Here is a 16,697-nt window from a genome sequence, read left to right as displayed (position 1 = left end):
CTCCCTCTTCTTAAAGAACAAACTGGTTTGATACTCCTGGCTGTCCCAGTGGCCAAAACCAGAAAACGGAGCCACCTGCCAGTTCCCCCATGCGGAATACAGTGCGCTTACGCACAGCAGCTGAGCTAAGAGGTAAAAAGGAAAAAGGTCCGAGAAGGACAGGGAGGACAGTACAGACTGCATCCCACCCATAGGGACCAGCCTCCAGCCAGAGCCCGAGGGAGCAGGCAGGCTGCAAAGGGAGCCCAGGGCATGCAACACATCAGCAGCCCTTCCACAGAGATCCACCTACAGCTTTCTGCAAGGCAGTGTTTCTAAAACAAGCCCCTCCAGCTGGATAAGCAGATGCTAAAGGCAGCTCCATATGAATAAGAATGTGGCTTTCTCCTAATTCCAGGCCACCTTACGAAAGATAACTGCACAGAAAATCAAACAATCCTATCAGCCTCCCTAGTAAGGATGAGAAAAATGTCCTACCAATGGCAGAGCTACAGACTCCGAAAATCAAGTGTTGGTGTATTCTGCCCATACCCCATTCCCAAATTATGAACAAGGAGTGAAAAGACAGCCAGTGAGAATGAAATAAGCCATTATGCAACAAACATGTAAGTATCAACTATGTGCCAGGAAGTGAGCTAGCAATAGATGTGAAGAAATGAGGAATCTACCTGATGCAGAAAAACCAAACTGGAAAAACCTAGTAGGGAAGGGCGGGGAGGGAATGGGGAAGAGAAAAAGCATTTTACAAAGCAGAAACTAGAAATTACAGGCAGCCACTGTGTGGGTTATCCAGAATCAGCAGGACAGCAGAAGGAACCAAATTTTGGGACCAGCGTCTGAACACAAAGACGCAGCAGATGCCACATAAAGAGGAGATTTCCACTCAGCCTCACGAAGGACCCAATGCAGTGAAACACGGATAAGGGAGAGCATATCAACTGGCCTCTCTCTCTCTAGAGACCCTCCTGTGGGACAGCAATGTGCCAGGGTGGCCACCACACAACAATGAACCAGGCAAAGGCATCTGCAGCCAAAACCAGACTAGATGGTGAAATGAAGGCCTCTGAAATGTGAACAACCCAGAAAGTGACCGGAGCTTTTCAAAGAAGGGCTGAAATAAAAAGTGACATCAAAAATATGCCTAAGCAATAGACCTGTCATTTACTAGGAAAAAAAGCAAGCATCTGTGTCCTTCAGCTTCCCCTTCTAGTTTCAGTTCTGAAAGCCTTTTCCAAAGCAGTGACATGAAATGAGGCTTCTTCCTCCATAATCTATCATCTGGTCTGAAATCCACCTTGTGACCACAACATACACCAAATGGTCAAGATTAGAAATTCCGTTTCTAAAATTATCAACACTTCCCTAATAAAAATAACTTCCTAGATCCATAGCACCTATAGGACATGAGGATCTGAAATGTTTGGTTCTTGAACTAACTCAAATTTTCCAAGTAAAAAGCTAATTAGCCCACCAAGGAATGAAACCTACAGCCCTGGCCTGCAGAAGTCGAAAGCACTGATGACTGCACTAAACTTGCCTTGAATATAAATGTTATGTGGGGAAAAAAAAAAAAAAGTAATTTATCTAAACACAGTGTAGGTAGCTCTGCAATCAGTATCTCATAAATAAAAAGAGAAAGATGAAGGGAAAGCTCTCTAATTGATTTTAAAATTAGTTCCAAGCAAAGAAATAATCTGACAACCAACAAGGTCGACAACAGTAAAAAAATATATAGCCTTTGGGGAAAAAGTGCACCTAAAAACTCCAATGAATCAAGACACCTGGACTGCCACGAAGGAAAGATATCTGGGAAAGCCTGAATAAGTGTGGAGCTGTTAAAAGAAAGGCAATTGGGGACCCATGCAAAATCACTTAAAATCCTGAGATTAGCCCCTCTGGTGGACAGAACCCAGTCCATACTATGCTAATGGAATGCCAGTATGAGGAAAACCAGGGCTCAGAAAGGGGCAGGGCTAAGCAATCCAAATGCATCAACTAGATTGAAACCTGGGAGTGGGAAAGAGGAAGTGCCTACAGAAAAGGAAGCCATGGGTAACCTGGCTATCAAAACAAACAATCCAAGGGGCACCTGGGTGGATCAGTTGGTTAAGTGTCCGACTTTAGCTCAGGTCATGACCTCACGATTCATGGGTTCTAGCCCGAATCAGGCTCCGCACTGATAGCTCCTAGCCTGGAGCTTGCTTCACATTCTGTGTGTGTGTGTGTGTGTGTGTGTGTGTGTGTGTGTGTGTGTGTGTGTGTCCCTCCTTCACTTGTTGTGCACATGCTCTCTCTCTCTCTCAAAAATAAACAAACATTAAAAAACAACAACAAGCAATCCAATTAGGAAGGAGAAAAAAACACTCCCTCCCAGGACCTTTCAACACCAGGACATGCTGCCTCAAGTTGGAATGACTACAGGCGGCAGTCAAATGGATTGGATAACAATGATGCCACTCAAAAGCAATACATGCATTAGGTCTTAAGCCTCAGCATATATTTTTGATATAAACATTTACTAAACACCTGCTGCATTCACAGCACTCTGCAAGATTCTGAAAGAGAGGGGTATGAAGCTGAGAAAACCAGTTCCACTCTGGCTCACAGTGGAGTTTAGGCTTTGTAACCAAAAGCGGGCTGGACATAAGTAACAGTACAGGATGAGACAGAGGAAGGAAAGACTGCGGGTATGGAAATCTCTGGCCTAAAGGAGCTTTCAAGAACCAGGGCAAGAAAGACAGTTACCTCAGCACAGCAGCTATGGTAAATGGTCACAGGACAGTAAATATGATGGTGCTGCCAACTCTGGAAACAACAGAGAATTACTGCAGCTCACAGGACTGAAAAGAGGCAAGAAATATGAACATGCTAGCACTCGGAAGATTTAGATAAATTGAAAATATAGAACTGTGTAATAGTGATGATTAAATGGAGAGAGAAGAAAGAGAGGAAGATGGATTGAAAAAGGTAAATGCACATGGTTCGGGGAAGGATTAAGCACCAGGCCCCACGAGATTGTTCAAATCCTACAAAAATTATTGGAAGGGGATAGGCAAAATCATGAGAAAGGGGATGCATTAACTAAAGGAAACAAAAGAAAATTTAAGTAGTAATATGGAGAAGAAGGTAAATCAAAGGGAAACAGGCAATTGCTGTCTTTTCCCAGTTATAATTCACATTTTGAGGAACCCTGCTATCTACCCAGATAGCAAATGTCTTGACCTCAAGAAGAGTCAGGCTTGCCCCCAGTGCCCTCCCCAGCAGAGGAACAGGAATTAATCTTTTAAAAATGACAGAGTATGTACATCCTGAATCTTAAATAGATGAGCTAAGACCCACCCACAGTCTCCGAATGGTAATTTTTTTCAATCCTCTCACAAAGGAGGTTTCAAGTGTTCTTCTCAAAAACGCCCAGATCAAACAAATCGGAAACTGGTACAGAATGCCTCTGCCAGCGCTCTGACATATTCTACGTCTTTTGATCACATTGCTGCAGTCCCCAAGTCTCTCCATTGGAAACCGGTGAAATGCTATATCCATTTCAAAGAGCTTTTGCTTTTCTCCAAGGTCCTTAATGCCAAGCTGGAGTCCCGCTCTAATTTGCTATTTGCCTTATGCTCCCAGTCCCATGCGCGAGATCACAGTCAGTGGGTTTATTGGTTTGCCCTGGCTTCACTTAGGGACTGCGGCCCCACAGCTCTCTGTTGGTGTGCATCTCAGTGGCAGCATCGTCTGCTTTAGGGTCCAGAGGGACCAGTCATCTTGCTTTCAAAAATCTCAACTGAAGGGAATAGGTTGAGAACCGCTTTTAATCGTGTCTAAATGGCAAAGCACCCTGGGGCCCTGTACAACAAATGGAGTTATTAGCACCCGAAACTGCCCTGCCTCTGAGAAAACGCCCTTAGGAATCCCAGCGCATCACTAACGGGCCTACCTGCAGCTTGTCAACCATGAGTGCCTACAGAAGAGACCCCGTGGGGTCGGGCCTGGGAAACAAACACCCCCAAAAAAAGGCAGCAAGGACACTGGGAGATTAGGCAGATTACAGCTTTAACAAAACTGATCCTCTGGTGCCCACGACTAAATATGTAGAGGCCTGCTGTGAAAGAACATTTTATGTGGTAAATTCCACAGGGAGGAGGCTGAAAGATAAGGTGATAGAATCAAATACAAACTGAAAGCATAGGTTTGCGAGGTCAGGGGAAAGGCTCCACCTTCAGGTTTCCACACTTCCCAGAGGCCCAAGCTGAAGGTTGTGTGTGTGTACACACACGCATGTGTGAAAGAGGGAGAGAGAGACTCTATAGACAGGAGTTTGAGGAAAAAAGCCTTGCAACTGAAAGCAAACTTTCTACACTTAACACCTGGGCGTTGGGTAAATCACGTACCTTTTTCGAGGTAAATTCCAGCTCTATATCTTTGTCCACCACAACAGCACTATGCAGGCCAAACCAACTTTAAGGGGGGAAAAGTCAGCCCCTTCATCAGATGCCAGAGGGGTATCTTTTGTCATTAACACTCCAAGTGTGACACAAAGCCATGGCAGCCCTGGGCACCAGGAGCATTATGTTTTCCAATGTCGGATCAAAGTCAAATGCTCTCTAGAAGTCCTGGGATTACACAGTGTGTTGTCTCCTCTAAGGCAGTAGCTTAGAAAAGCCACAGTCTTCCTCCAACACTTAGCACTCGTCTCTCTGCAGCAAACAACTGCATAAAACAAACTCCAGTATACCTTTAGAGAAACCCTGATACGTGTTTAGGTACTCAGGAACACCACACATCGGTGTCCAAAATGGCCCTCAGCCTGAAGGAGTTAAGATCGCAAAGAGTTGACACTGGATTCACCCTAAATAATCCAGAAGCATCAATGCCACAGCAATAGAATCAACAGCATCAGGCATCTATCTAACTGTAATCTTTGAGGAAAATATTACACATCCTTGCTTTTAACTCTCCTGACAAACTTTCCAGCAAAAAATTCAGTTTTAACCAAACTCTGGGAGTAATGGCTACCCATGAATTCCTGGATATTACTGGAAAGCAGCTGCCTAGGATGAAAACAGGTCCTTTGATCATGCTGTTTTGTCCAGAGCCCTTCCTCTGGCTGCATTACAAAGTAACCCAAAAAAGGGGAGTGGAGTATACGGCTAGCCTTGGGCAAAACCTCCTTGCCTTCATGTATAATTTAAGAGAAATGAACTTGTCTCTGTGTTCAAAAAAGGAAAATCCAATTTGCCCTACTATCCCCACAATGTATAGATGTCTTGGAAGATCTATATTAAGTCGATGACAGGTTTTTAGAGTTGTTAGGGTTTGGGGAAGATAACCATTAAAAGAATCTCCCCTTCCTAACTTGAAGGGTAAGCCCCATTGGGTCGTCATCTGGGAGCTTGTAGGGAGGCCTAGCCCGCAGCAGGAGACACTGCCCGCCATCTGCCTGCCCTTGAGGAAGGTCATGCTAACACTTTCGCTTCCCTGTTCACCTACTCCTCCAGTTCCTTAACCTGCACCTTCTCCCACTCTGCTCTAATACCATACAACAGGCTCCAAAACCATAAACTGTAAGATTATCTTTTTCTCCATTTCAAAGTCAATCATCTTCAGAAAGTTTCCCCCAGATGAGGCAGAAGGCAATCTAAGTGTCTCATCTGAGGCCCTCCGCAGTCCATCCGTCGTCTCCGGACAATCCTCAAGCGTGCCGCATTTCTGCAACTACAAGACCATTTCAATTCCCCAAACATACCAACATTTTCACTGGAGATTCTAATCAGCCCTGTTCTAACTAGGACAGCCATATATTCTTGTGCACAAGGGCAGTGGCCAAGGAGACAGAGGCTGAATGGGAGCTGAAATTCAACCGCCATTCTGCTTGCCAAGCCATGTGCCCTGACAAGGGGTGCCCTGGAAGAAGGGGGCACCCCTCTCTAGTTTGCACAAGGGCACCATATGGGTTAACAGAGGTCCCAGCCCCAACATCTATGCCTTGAGTATTTGACTGGACTCCCCTTGTAGCTACAAGAACAGATGGTATACAGTAAAGAATATTAAAAACCAAAGACTCCAAGCAGATGCCTGCTCTCCCAGTCATTACATACATGAAGTTATGGATTCACTGGGATCCCCGGGTGATTTATATTCCGATACCCACATTGTAAATCTCTGATAACTTTAAAGTAAGCACAGATCTGGGGAATTCTTTTAGTAGAAAGGAAAGAACTCTGAATCCTCCTGCATAGAAATTGCTAGAACAACTTCCACAAGTTCGTAGTCAGCACTCCATTTGCCCCTAGGGCCATGGTCAACTGGGGCTTAGCAAAAGAAACACCACAACTCCTTCCTACAGATGAGTTTTCATCTAGCATGATCTTCCCTTATAAATGCAAATTACTTTCATGTTTTGTAAATGCAAGCCACCAACGCAAGAGTACTCAAATCCAAACATGCCATTGCCTAGTTTAAAATTCTTCACACAAAAATCTAAAAGTATGGCACACGTTTTCAGCATGTGGCCCCTGCCTAACTCCCAAACCCATTTCTTACTACTCCCTAGCATTAACTACCCTCTATTCCAGTCATACAAAATACCCCATAGTCTCTGAGTATCCTGAGATGCTGACAGGACAAGTGTGATCTGGCCCTGCCTACACTTTGTACCACAGGCATCGTACCCCTCATGCACTATCCACAGTGCCTATTATTCCCTCTTCCCAAACTCACCCAACTCTTGTCATTACTGCCATTTCTGTCAGGAACTATCTTCTCCCCACATTTTACCTAGCTCAGTCCTAGTCACCCTTGAGGCTTTACACTTTACACATCACTTCCTCCAGGAAGCCTTCCCAGATTGTACATTCTTATAAATTCCAAACTTTTCTTTCATAGCATTTCACATAAATGGAATTACTTGTGTATCTCCCCTACTAGGTTTTAAATTAAAGTTCCATGAGGGTGATTCCATGAAAGTTTTTTCCCTGCTGCATTCCCATAGCATCTGCTGCAAAGCAGATACCTGGTAAATACTTACCAATGGCATTCATTTGAATTTCTCAATCCATGCTGTCCATTCTAAGAAGCCACTACCAACAGGTGGCTACTGAGCTCTAGAAATACACTAAAACAAACTGAAATGTGTTCCAAGTATAAAACTATACCTCAGATTTCAAAGACTTACTAAATATCAAATTAAGTAAAATCTCTCATTAACTTTTTCCATTCATTAAGTGTTGAAATAATACTGTTTTGGATATATCAGGTAAAATAAAATGCATTAAAATTGATGGTTTTAATATAGCTACCAGATAATTTTAAATAACAAATATAGTTCATTTGTGTGGCTTGCATTATAGATCTAGGGAGCAGTCGGTGTTGGTCTAGAGTGCCCTTTCTTCCATCCACTAACTTCTCATCCGTGAACACTCAAGAGAGGAACCCTAGCTGCTCCTGGGGAGACTCCCGAGTGCCCACTGTAACTGGGTTCTTCACGGCACCCTCCGCCAATGTACTCAGAGTGCATTACGTTAACTTATTTCTTACGTGACTGCCTCATTAAAATCTTTGAAAGGAATTTAATGAAGAAATAATAAAAATCATTCTTCACTTCATCTAAGCCGTATATTGTAGACTCTTACAGCTAAGCCTTACTTCAAACTTCCTTAAAATGGTGTAAGATCTCTGAAGTGAACAGAAGTTAAAAATAAAATTAAACACAAAGTGAGAAATAACCTTCCTTGGTAAAGAACAAGGAATTCTATAAACAGGACTCTGCCTAAACTAGGGAATATATTCCAACAACTTCCCATTATCCAGTAGGCTAAGGGAAAAATCCATCCATTACCCCCTGAAGAGTTCCAAAGGCTCCTGGAAAAGCTAAAAATTCTCAGTAGTAGTTCCTACTCCTGAACACCTGCTATTACCTTACCTGAGCTATAACATCCCCACCCTCCTAAAACCTGCTTGAAATTCAGCTACACAGTCTACATTAACATAATGCTTTGGCCAATGAGGCAGGCACAAAAATTAACGTTCAAGAATTTCAAAGTTGTGGTTGCCGTGGGAACCTTAATTCCAACTGCATGGCACAGATGCGAATCGTGGAGTACTCCCAATACTGATAAAACTGGAGATGTCTATTTACTCTGTGCAATGAGGCACAGCTACAGTTACTGAGAGAACCTTATTTTGGCATTTCTAGACTTTCATGCATTTAAATTCTCAACCTTACCACAATACCATTTGCCGCATTAAATTGCCTCCTCTGTGGGGGGACTAAAAGAGAGAACGAACTGATTGGCCAGACATTCAAAGAACCCCTCCTGTATGTGTTTCTTACGCACAATCAGATTCAAAAGACAATCACGATATTTTTATTTTACTCTTATGGGCTGTCTGTAAACTCTCATGCAAATGAAAACAGGGCATGAATTTAAACTTGTAAATGCACCAAGACATGTATACGTGCAAAACATCAGAAAAGCAAATTTCTCCTCTTTAGAACTACAAAAGGGATAAATTAAAGCACAGAGCACTAACGTAAACCATGCTGTGTTTAATTTCCGAAAACTGTCCAAACACCTGCCTGTGGCACCAGCTCTCACAATGGACCCAGTTCTATAACCAGTTACACACTGTAGTTTCACGAGAAGGCAAAAATAAAAGTGGAAAGTGGTCTGTAAAAACAAGATATCACCAAACAAGTAATTCAACAAAAACTTCAGTCTGTATCTCCAACTTCTCACCACTCGTAACAATGGAAAGAAAATGAGCAGAAAATTTACAGCAAAACTGCCTGCAGACTACCAACTCAATAGTTTTCTTCCTAAGTATTTCTCAAAATTGATATACCCCAATCATACACATTGGTTAGGGAAGCACCTTTGCTTCCAAAAGATCCAACAAATAGCACAAAACAGTGTAACTAATAATTTCAGTTACCACTTGCAACAGACGAAGCAGGTGACCCCAGAGAATACATACGCCAAGATTCATTTCTTCCCCGAACAAAAACATACAGAACTTTCAAATCAAAATGACCAGTAGAAACAGGCCTTACATTCATGCACATGAGATACGGACCTTCTCCTCTCCTTATTCTCAAAGAAAATCTTGTTAACAAAACTTACTGCCACCTCATGTATCCTGGCCCTAACCCCTCTCAAGCCCCTTAGAGCAGAATGCCAGCAATGCCCACCCAAAACAAAGCAGATCAGTGAATGTGGTTCAGAAGAAACTGACACCTGCCCAGCCAGGCTGCAGATACTAGGAAATAATACTTTGGAGAATTAAAATATCGTCTGTGAGCATTCTCACACATATGTACCATATTTAAGTATTCTCCAGCTCCTTCCTTTTGATTTTTGAAAAGAGGCTCCACTCCTTCCCCATTCTCACCTGTGTATTCTCCCCTTCTAGCCTCGGTGGTCGAATGCTGGACAGGTGGATGGTCTTGTAGTCACCAGAGTTCAGCTTCACAACAATGGCATCTGCATTCAGCACCTGCATCACCTGTGGGCAAGAAGCAAAAATGCTCAGACCTGCTCAGATGGCCCACCTCATAGCACACATGCTAAGGAGAAAGACCCACCACAGTCATAAGGAGAAAAGTCAGATCAATAGCCATTTGGGGCATTTCAATATCATCCTTCATGGTACAACAATGTTGGAGAGAACAATGCTATAATTATCAGTCCCCAAAGACCTTATTATGATTTCTCTATGAGGCAAAATCTGTATCGTTCACAAAGACGTGAAGTTAACTGACCAAGACGTGTAGTTAACTACAAAGCTTACAAACTGGAAATCTCGTCTCTACATGTTATTCATGATTTTCCTTGAAACAGATTCTAAAATCAAAATTCCTTACTCAGTGTGAATCTAGGAAACGAAGCAAGGGCTGGATAGAAGATATCAGCATTAGGTAAGAACCAAAACAGGATGCCCCAAAAGAGAGCAGAAAAATCAAAGGCAAGTGAAGGGCAAAAAGAATTGTCATCACAGCATGGTAAAGGAGAGGCTCAGCTGTTAATCTCAGGGCAGAAACACTAAATTGCTAATATATTACTTCAACTACTCTAAAAGCCAACTTTTCAGAGCACTACTATGGGCAACTTTGTTTTAGACCCCAGTATCAGAAACACTGGAGCCCACTCTCAGCTAAAAAAGATTAACTTCCACTCTTGGGTAACTTCCAAAGATATCTATTCAAAGTGCAAAAGCACAAATATTCCTCTGAGGAGATTATTAGAACATTCCACCAAGGTGTACAGAATAAAATCACACTGAAACTGGCCTAGGATCACATCAGGGTTACAACTAGAACCCATAATTCAGCTAGTGGTCTACAATTCACCTGATTATATTCAGAGCCTGTTGTTACAAGGCTATGCAGGGTTTTTTGGGGGGGTTTATTTTGTTTGTTTGTTTTTTTTAAACCAGTAATACTTTTTTTACAAGGTAGCTATTGACTACATATCACTGTCACCATCCACTTTGTCTGCAGAATCAAAACCAACTCTTCCAGGCTTCAATCAGGCCCCATCAGGAGCCAACAGGCAGCTGAACAAACTACAGGGTCAGGTGCCACAGTGAGGGCAGACTCGCAAAATTTCCCTCCTCTTTCAAGCAAGAAACAAAAGGAGCTAGACTCACCTTTGCTATGGTGGATATCACACTGATAAGTATCCTAAAAGAGCCCTCACTATTCTCTAGAAGGCTTCATATCTTTTAAAACAGAATACACCCATTCACTTGCAGACTCCTGCCCCCCACCCCCAAAAAACGGCTGTTCCAAAGAACCAACCAACCACATACCAGAAAGAAAAGACTGATTTAACGAACAATCTGAACCAAGTGAGAAATTATACATGACAGGAAATAGCAGGAAAAAAGCACCATCAGACAGAATGAATGAAAAAAGAAAGATGACAGTTGGAATCAAGCTGTAGTCCATGGAAGGCTGACTATGACTGGCAGATGGGAAGGCATCCCCAGGTTCTACCATAAGTAATGAGCAGCAAGTGTAGGGAAAAACAGGCCAGTGATCAGAAGAGTAATGAAAGGTCTGAGAACCAACAGTGTAGATTAGGAGAGAGGATATTTTTAATTTTCAAGTACATAAGATTAACTTGCAAACCTCAATGTAGGTTAGTTAGTTAGTTAGTAGGTTAGTTAGACTAGAAAAGCTAGTCTAAAATTGCCACAGCCATTCTGCTTTAACCTTTTTGATAGATCTGAGAATCGCAAAGGCTAAACACTAAAACCCAGACAGCCAGAACCCAAAACTCACCTGGCCAGAAAAAATTAGTCAAGTCCCCAGGCAATCAAAAGCATGAGCTGTGGTGGGTGACATGAGGACCACGAGGTCAGGGCTGGTTACCTGCGTATGGGTGGTACCAACGTCTATAGGACCCTCCAAATCAAAGAGCCCCTTACACCAGCCCAATCATGTAGGACTTAGAAAACAGCCCAGAAGGTACAACCAAAAATACAGATTCACTAACAGAAAGAAAAAACACACCTTCCCATTGCCATCTAAACATTAATGCCAAGCAAAAATGCCCATCACGATGGAATCTTCCTCCCACTCCCTAAAGGCACCAGTAGCAGCTTGGACAACTGCACAAAAGAGACAGACCACAGCTAATGGTTTCTCTATTCTTCAAAATCCCATATTTGGGTAAAAGGAGAAGTATCATAAAATGGATGATAAAACATTCATGGGCCAAAGAATCCAAGATACATGCTATTCTGCTATCCTACCTTCAAACCAAAGAGAAGAAAAATTCCATAAAGCCACACCAAGCAAAGTAGCTAGTATAGCAAATCAACACTGCTCCTCCCTCAGAAGTACAGGACCACCATCTCCAATGCACACACCTCACAGTATTTGCTAAATCTCAATAATGGACAGAGCTACACATTCCTCTCCCACCAAAACTCTTATTAAATTATCAAGTGCCAAAAACATAGGGAAATTCCCATAATCAAGATGTGAGAAATATCTAGACATTCCCCACCCCCTAGTTGTGCTCAGAGAGGAATAAAACCAGGGAAAGCATCGTAGTGCTCACATCTTCACCCCGATTATAGAACGTGAAGATCTAAGCGTACCCCTGTGATAAGTTACTGGCATTCGTCACCCCTTATAATATTTAGCAGCAGCGGCAGCAAATGGATTCTTAGAGCTGTAAATTTCAGGCCTCGGCAACAGCCTCTCTGCTCGGCATCTCCCTGATTAGAAACCTCCTCTTCAGGAACTACATGCTCTGATGCTGGCAACTGAACGAGGCCCGGCTTTTGGATGAAGAGGTGTGTGGTGAGTGCATGTGTGTGTGTGCCCATGTGTGTATAAGTGAGGCTTATGACTTTTTATTCCTCTTTAAATTGTGTCATTACTGTCCAGAGAACAAGCAGCTCCTGAGCAGAGACACGGAAGAAGCAATAAAATAGTGGTTATAGTCACGTACTGTGCAATAAGTAAAATGCAGAGTGGATTACTGTTCAAAGCCCACTCATCAGCACCGTTGCAGACCGCATTTATAACCGTGATATTTCTTACGGTGCTTTTCACCTGGATAAGTCCATGTATGTCTACATCGCTCACTCTCTCCACAAGCCAATAGATCCTTACTCAGCCCACCCCTATACACACCTACCATACCACACACTCCAGGAGATAACCTAAGGGACAGGTGCAGAAGTCTGCACAAAGTCACTAGCTGGACTCGAAACACTAGACCTAAACCCAATGTCTCCATTTCTTGAAGTCCCAACTGTAAAAGGAAAAAATGAGTGGCTTAATGATGATGAGTGTAGGCTAAGGGCTGCCACAAGTCAAGAGAACTGCAGAGTTCTGTCAGGGGCAAGTGACATCCATTCCCATCTCTGGCCTGCTGCCACACTCCCCATCTGCAGAGCCTGTCCACTGTGCTCACTGGGAGGCCAAGAAACTACTGTTCAGCTTCGTAAACCCCTGAAGCATATATAAAATGAGCAAAAAGAGCCAACAGTTTCCTGAGCTTCAGAGATCCTCAGAATAGCTCCCCAAACGCAACTACCAATACTCCCAAAGCTGCCTAAATTATCAGTGCTGGACAAAAATAAAAGGACCATCGGCGTACACTGGGGCTTCTATGGATGCCACCAAGGCATGGCTTTGACGGGGCCACTGAGAATGGGACACCAAATCTGAAATCATAACACTGGGCTGCTTCTCCTACTCCCTACGGCTGTATGCTAGGTCTCATCTCCCCAAAGCTAATCATGGAAACACAACTGAAGCAGCACCGGAAGCAACTAAAAGGAAGCGACTAAAAGTACGCCACAACTGTTACAGCAGTGGCCTAGAGCTGTTCCCCAGAAGGGTACAGCTGCCAGCCTGTACCCTTGACAAAATACTAAGCATGACAATGTCTTGATACAAATAATTCCAGGCACCTGAGCATGAGCAAGCAGACTAGTCAATAGCAAATACTTAAAAGGAAACCAGGCATCAGACAGATTCCAATAGATGGGGCACTCTTCAACATGTCCGCCCAGCACTTCTCAAAACCGTCACGGTCATCAAAAGCAAAAGAAGTCCAGGGCACCTGGGTGGCTCAGTTAGTTAAGCATCAGACTTGGGCTCAGGTCATGATCTCACAATTTGGGAGTTTGAGCCCCACGTCGGGCTCTGTGCTTTCAGCACAGAAGCCTGCTTGAAGCTCTCTGCCCCTCCCTCGCTTGCTCTCTCTCTCTCTCAAAAATAAATAAACATTTAAAAAAAAAAAAAGGCAAGGGAAGTCTGAGAGACTGCCACATCCAAAAGGAGCCTAACAAGACATGACAACTAAATTGAGTGTGCCATGGTAGAGGAGATTCTGGAACAGAAAAACAGAGATTAGAGAAAAACTAAGGAAATCCGACTAAAGTATGGACCTCAGTTGATAATAACATACCAATACCGGTACGCTAATTATAATAACTGCACCATACTCCTGTCAGGGAGCAGAGCAAACTGGGATGAGGGCAGGGGTAATGTGGGAACTCTGCCCCATCTGTTCAATTCTTCTGTGAATCTAAAACTTGTTCTAAAAAATAAAATTTTTTATTTTATTGAATTGAAAAGGCCAGGTAAGTGTTTTTTACAAATCTTTTCTAATTCAATTTTTATTTTCTTATCAGCAAATCAGTTTACTAATGCAAGCTACAAACCAAGTCTTGATCTCTTTTTGGTGCAGAGGTCACCTTCCAAACCAAACCATCCCCAGAACTTCCTCTTCACCTGAAAGCCCTATGGCCAAAGCCCAGGAAATTCTCATCACGTTACCAAATGCAAACATAACAGAAGAGTCTAAATAATGCCAAAAATATTAAAAGGTGTCTTTGCTTAAAAACCATCTCCGAGAGACATGATAGTGAACTCCATTCAGAGCTAGGACTAGAAGCACAGCAAAAAGCTATCAGGGCCACACCAAGTAAGTCCTAGAGTCCACTGTGTGCATCCATGCATAGCTTCAACCTGACCTCCAAAACTGCACATGGCCACAAGTCCAGACAGTTAACTACTTAGAGTAATCTCCCAGATGGAGCCCTAGAGGGCAAGCTCCTTGAAAGCAGGAACCACTTCTCATTCTTCTGCTTCTTCCCAAAGCAGAAGGGCTCTAAGCAATCACTTGGTAAGAGAACTGAGCAAGAGTCCTCTGACCAGGCAGGGCAGTGAGAAGACTCCACCTCCTGAAGACATGCTGTCACTCCCCAGCCCTGCCACCACCCCTGAGTGTTATTCAGGTCTATAAAATCAGCAAGGCCCAAGAATCCAGCAGCAGGGACAGGGAAGCCAAGCCACGTGCTCAGGGGACCATATGGCTACAAACAGCACAGATCAGCTAAAACGCCACAGGGAAGGCAGGCAGGAAACTGGCAAGCCACGACAGGCACAAAAGTCTCAAGCAGGCTCAGCTAATCGCTGTGAAGTGAACATGCTTCTCTGCTAACCTGGAGAGACAAGGAGAGCCCTCGCTTGCATTTCCTTCCCTAAAAAGTGACACAGTTTAAGCAGAGGATGGAACACGTTCTTTCAGTAGACACCATGTATCAAGACAATACTTCGTTGAGTTTCAAGTTTCTCAGAAGTGAGACTCTTGGCCAGCACATCTTATCTACAGCATCAGTTCCCAAAATCACCTACAGGACCTGAGAGGCACCCAGTTCAAGAGTTCAGGTTACCTTTTGCAGGCTTTTCAGGCTATTTAGCTGCTCCCTATACAATTAACTTCTAGGGGACAGGGCAGGCGACTGCGAAAGAGAGAACCATGATTTGTTCAGGCCTTACAGTCACATGAGCCTCAGAGAAGTATCCTTTAGCAAAAACTTGTAGGACGGTCAGAGTGTTTGTGAAGTCCCAGGGCACCTTAGGACACCTCTAGGTTCTCTTGAAAAAGTAGCACAGTATTAACAGACATTTTAAATCAGGTATATGACTACAAAACCGCTGGATTCTAGGTTATGAAAAGAATTGCAAATCACTTTTTTTCCTGCTGGCTATAAGGTAGTATCCCGTGCTCTACAACAGAGGATGGCAAACTATGGCCCAAGGGCCATCGAGCCCACTGCCTGCTGTTGAACATAAAGTTTTATTACAACATAGCCAGGCCCATTCACTAACATACTACTGTCTCTAGCCTCTTTTCTCGCTATGGTAGCAAAGTCGCATAGTTTCAACAGAGACTACATGGCCCACCAAATGTAAAATATTTACTATATGGTCCTTTAAGAAAAAATTGGTCAACCTATGTTCTACAACATATTAGAAAATGAACACACATAGGGCAATACATGGTTAACATTCCTAGAAAACTATTTGGCAAATATGCTGCAAAACATTCTTATGGAAATAATTGCCATTTACAAAGAGATTTATTCCATTTTCTAAATAATGGAAAAATTATACACTATATGAATATCGACCTATTGGGGACTGGTTACATAAATTATGCAGGCTCACAATGGAACATTATGAACAAACTAAAGCAAGCTCAAACATTTACTTTGGCGCCCTCCCTAAATACCTTTAAACAAAAATAAAGGGATTTTGTTGTTGTTGTTGGCCCTAAGTCCAATAGGACAAATATAATGGGAGAAAAGAATATGGCAACAAAACACTGGAAGCTAGAAAGCAGATGGATGAGCGGTAACAGACTTCACAGATTCACAAAAGCTAAATCCTGAGCCAGTGATAAGAAAACATAATAGCCAACCTGATTTATACTGCAGACTTCCCCCACCCACCAAGACAAAGAAACTGTCAAATCAGGAATCTCAAGTAGAGATGAAAATGGGACCAAAACCTAGACTTGGTTTACGTAAGAAGCACCTGGATTTTAAGATATATACCATAAATCCCATATATAGGTTCACTAATTTTAGCCCAGTGTTTGAGACCTCATTCTTAAATAAGAAAGATAACCAAAGATCACCAGGCATCTAAGGAAAGCCTCTAATATGAAAAATAAGAGACCAAAATAACCGAAGAGAATTAAAAACAACATGGAAAATACAGACTATGCAAGGAAATTTTTCAAAAAATTATAATTAATTCCTCAGAAAGTTAATAGAAGATATTTTATCTCTGGAAGAAGTGATATTACTATTAAAAAATAACAAGATAGACACATAAATCAACAGAATGGAATAAAGAGCCCCAAAATAAATTCATGCTTATG

At 42.8% G+C, this 16,697-nt stretch overlaps 1 protein-coding gene across 1 annotated transcript in view; it reads right to left on the bottom strand.

Moving 5' to 3' along the window:
• SND1 (staphylococcal nuclease and tudor domain containing 1) overlaps nucleotides 1-16,697 on the bottom strand; it is a 425,897-nt gene that overhangs the window by 353,955 nt on the left and 55,245 nt on the right. Inside the window, exon 10 of the mRNA XM_030308365.2 lies at nucleotides 9,388-9,501. Coding sequence (XP_030164225.1) covers nucleotides 9,388-9,501 — 114 coding nt within the window. The remainder of the gene's footprint in view (nucleotides 1-9,387; nucleotides 9,502-16,697) is intronic.

Source organism: Lynx canadensis, chromosome A2, assembly GCF_007474595.2.
Source record: "Lynx canadensis isolate LIC74 chromosome A2, mLynCan4.pri.v2, whole genome shotgun sequence".
Classification (NCBI taxonomy): Eukaryota; Metazoa; Chordata; class Mammalia; order Carnivora; family Felidae; genus Lynx; species Lynx canadensis.
Note: the sequence above shows the minus strand (reverse complement) of the source record. Positions and strands in the feature narration are given on the sequence as shown.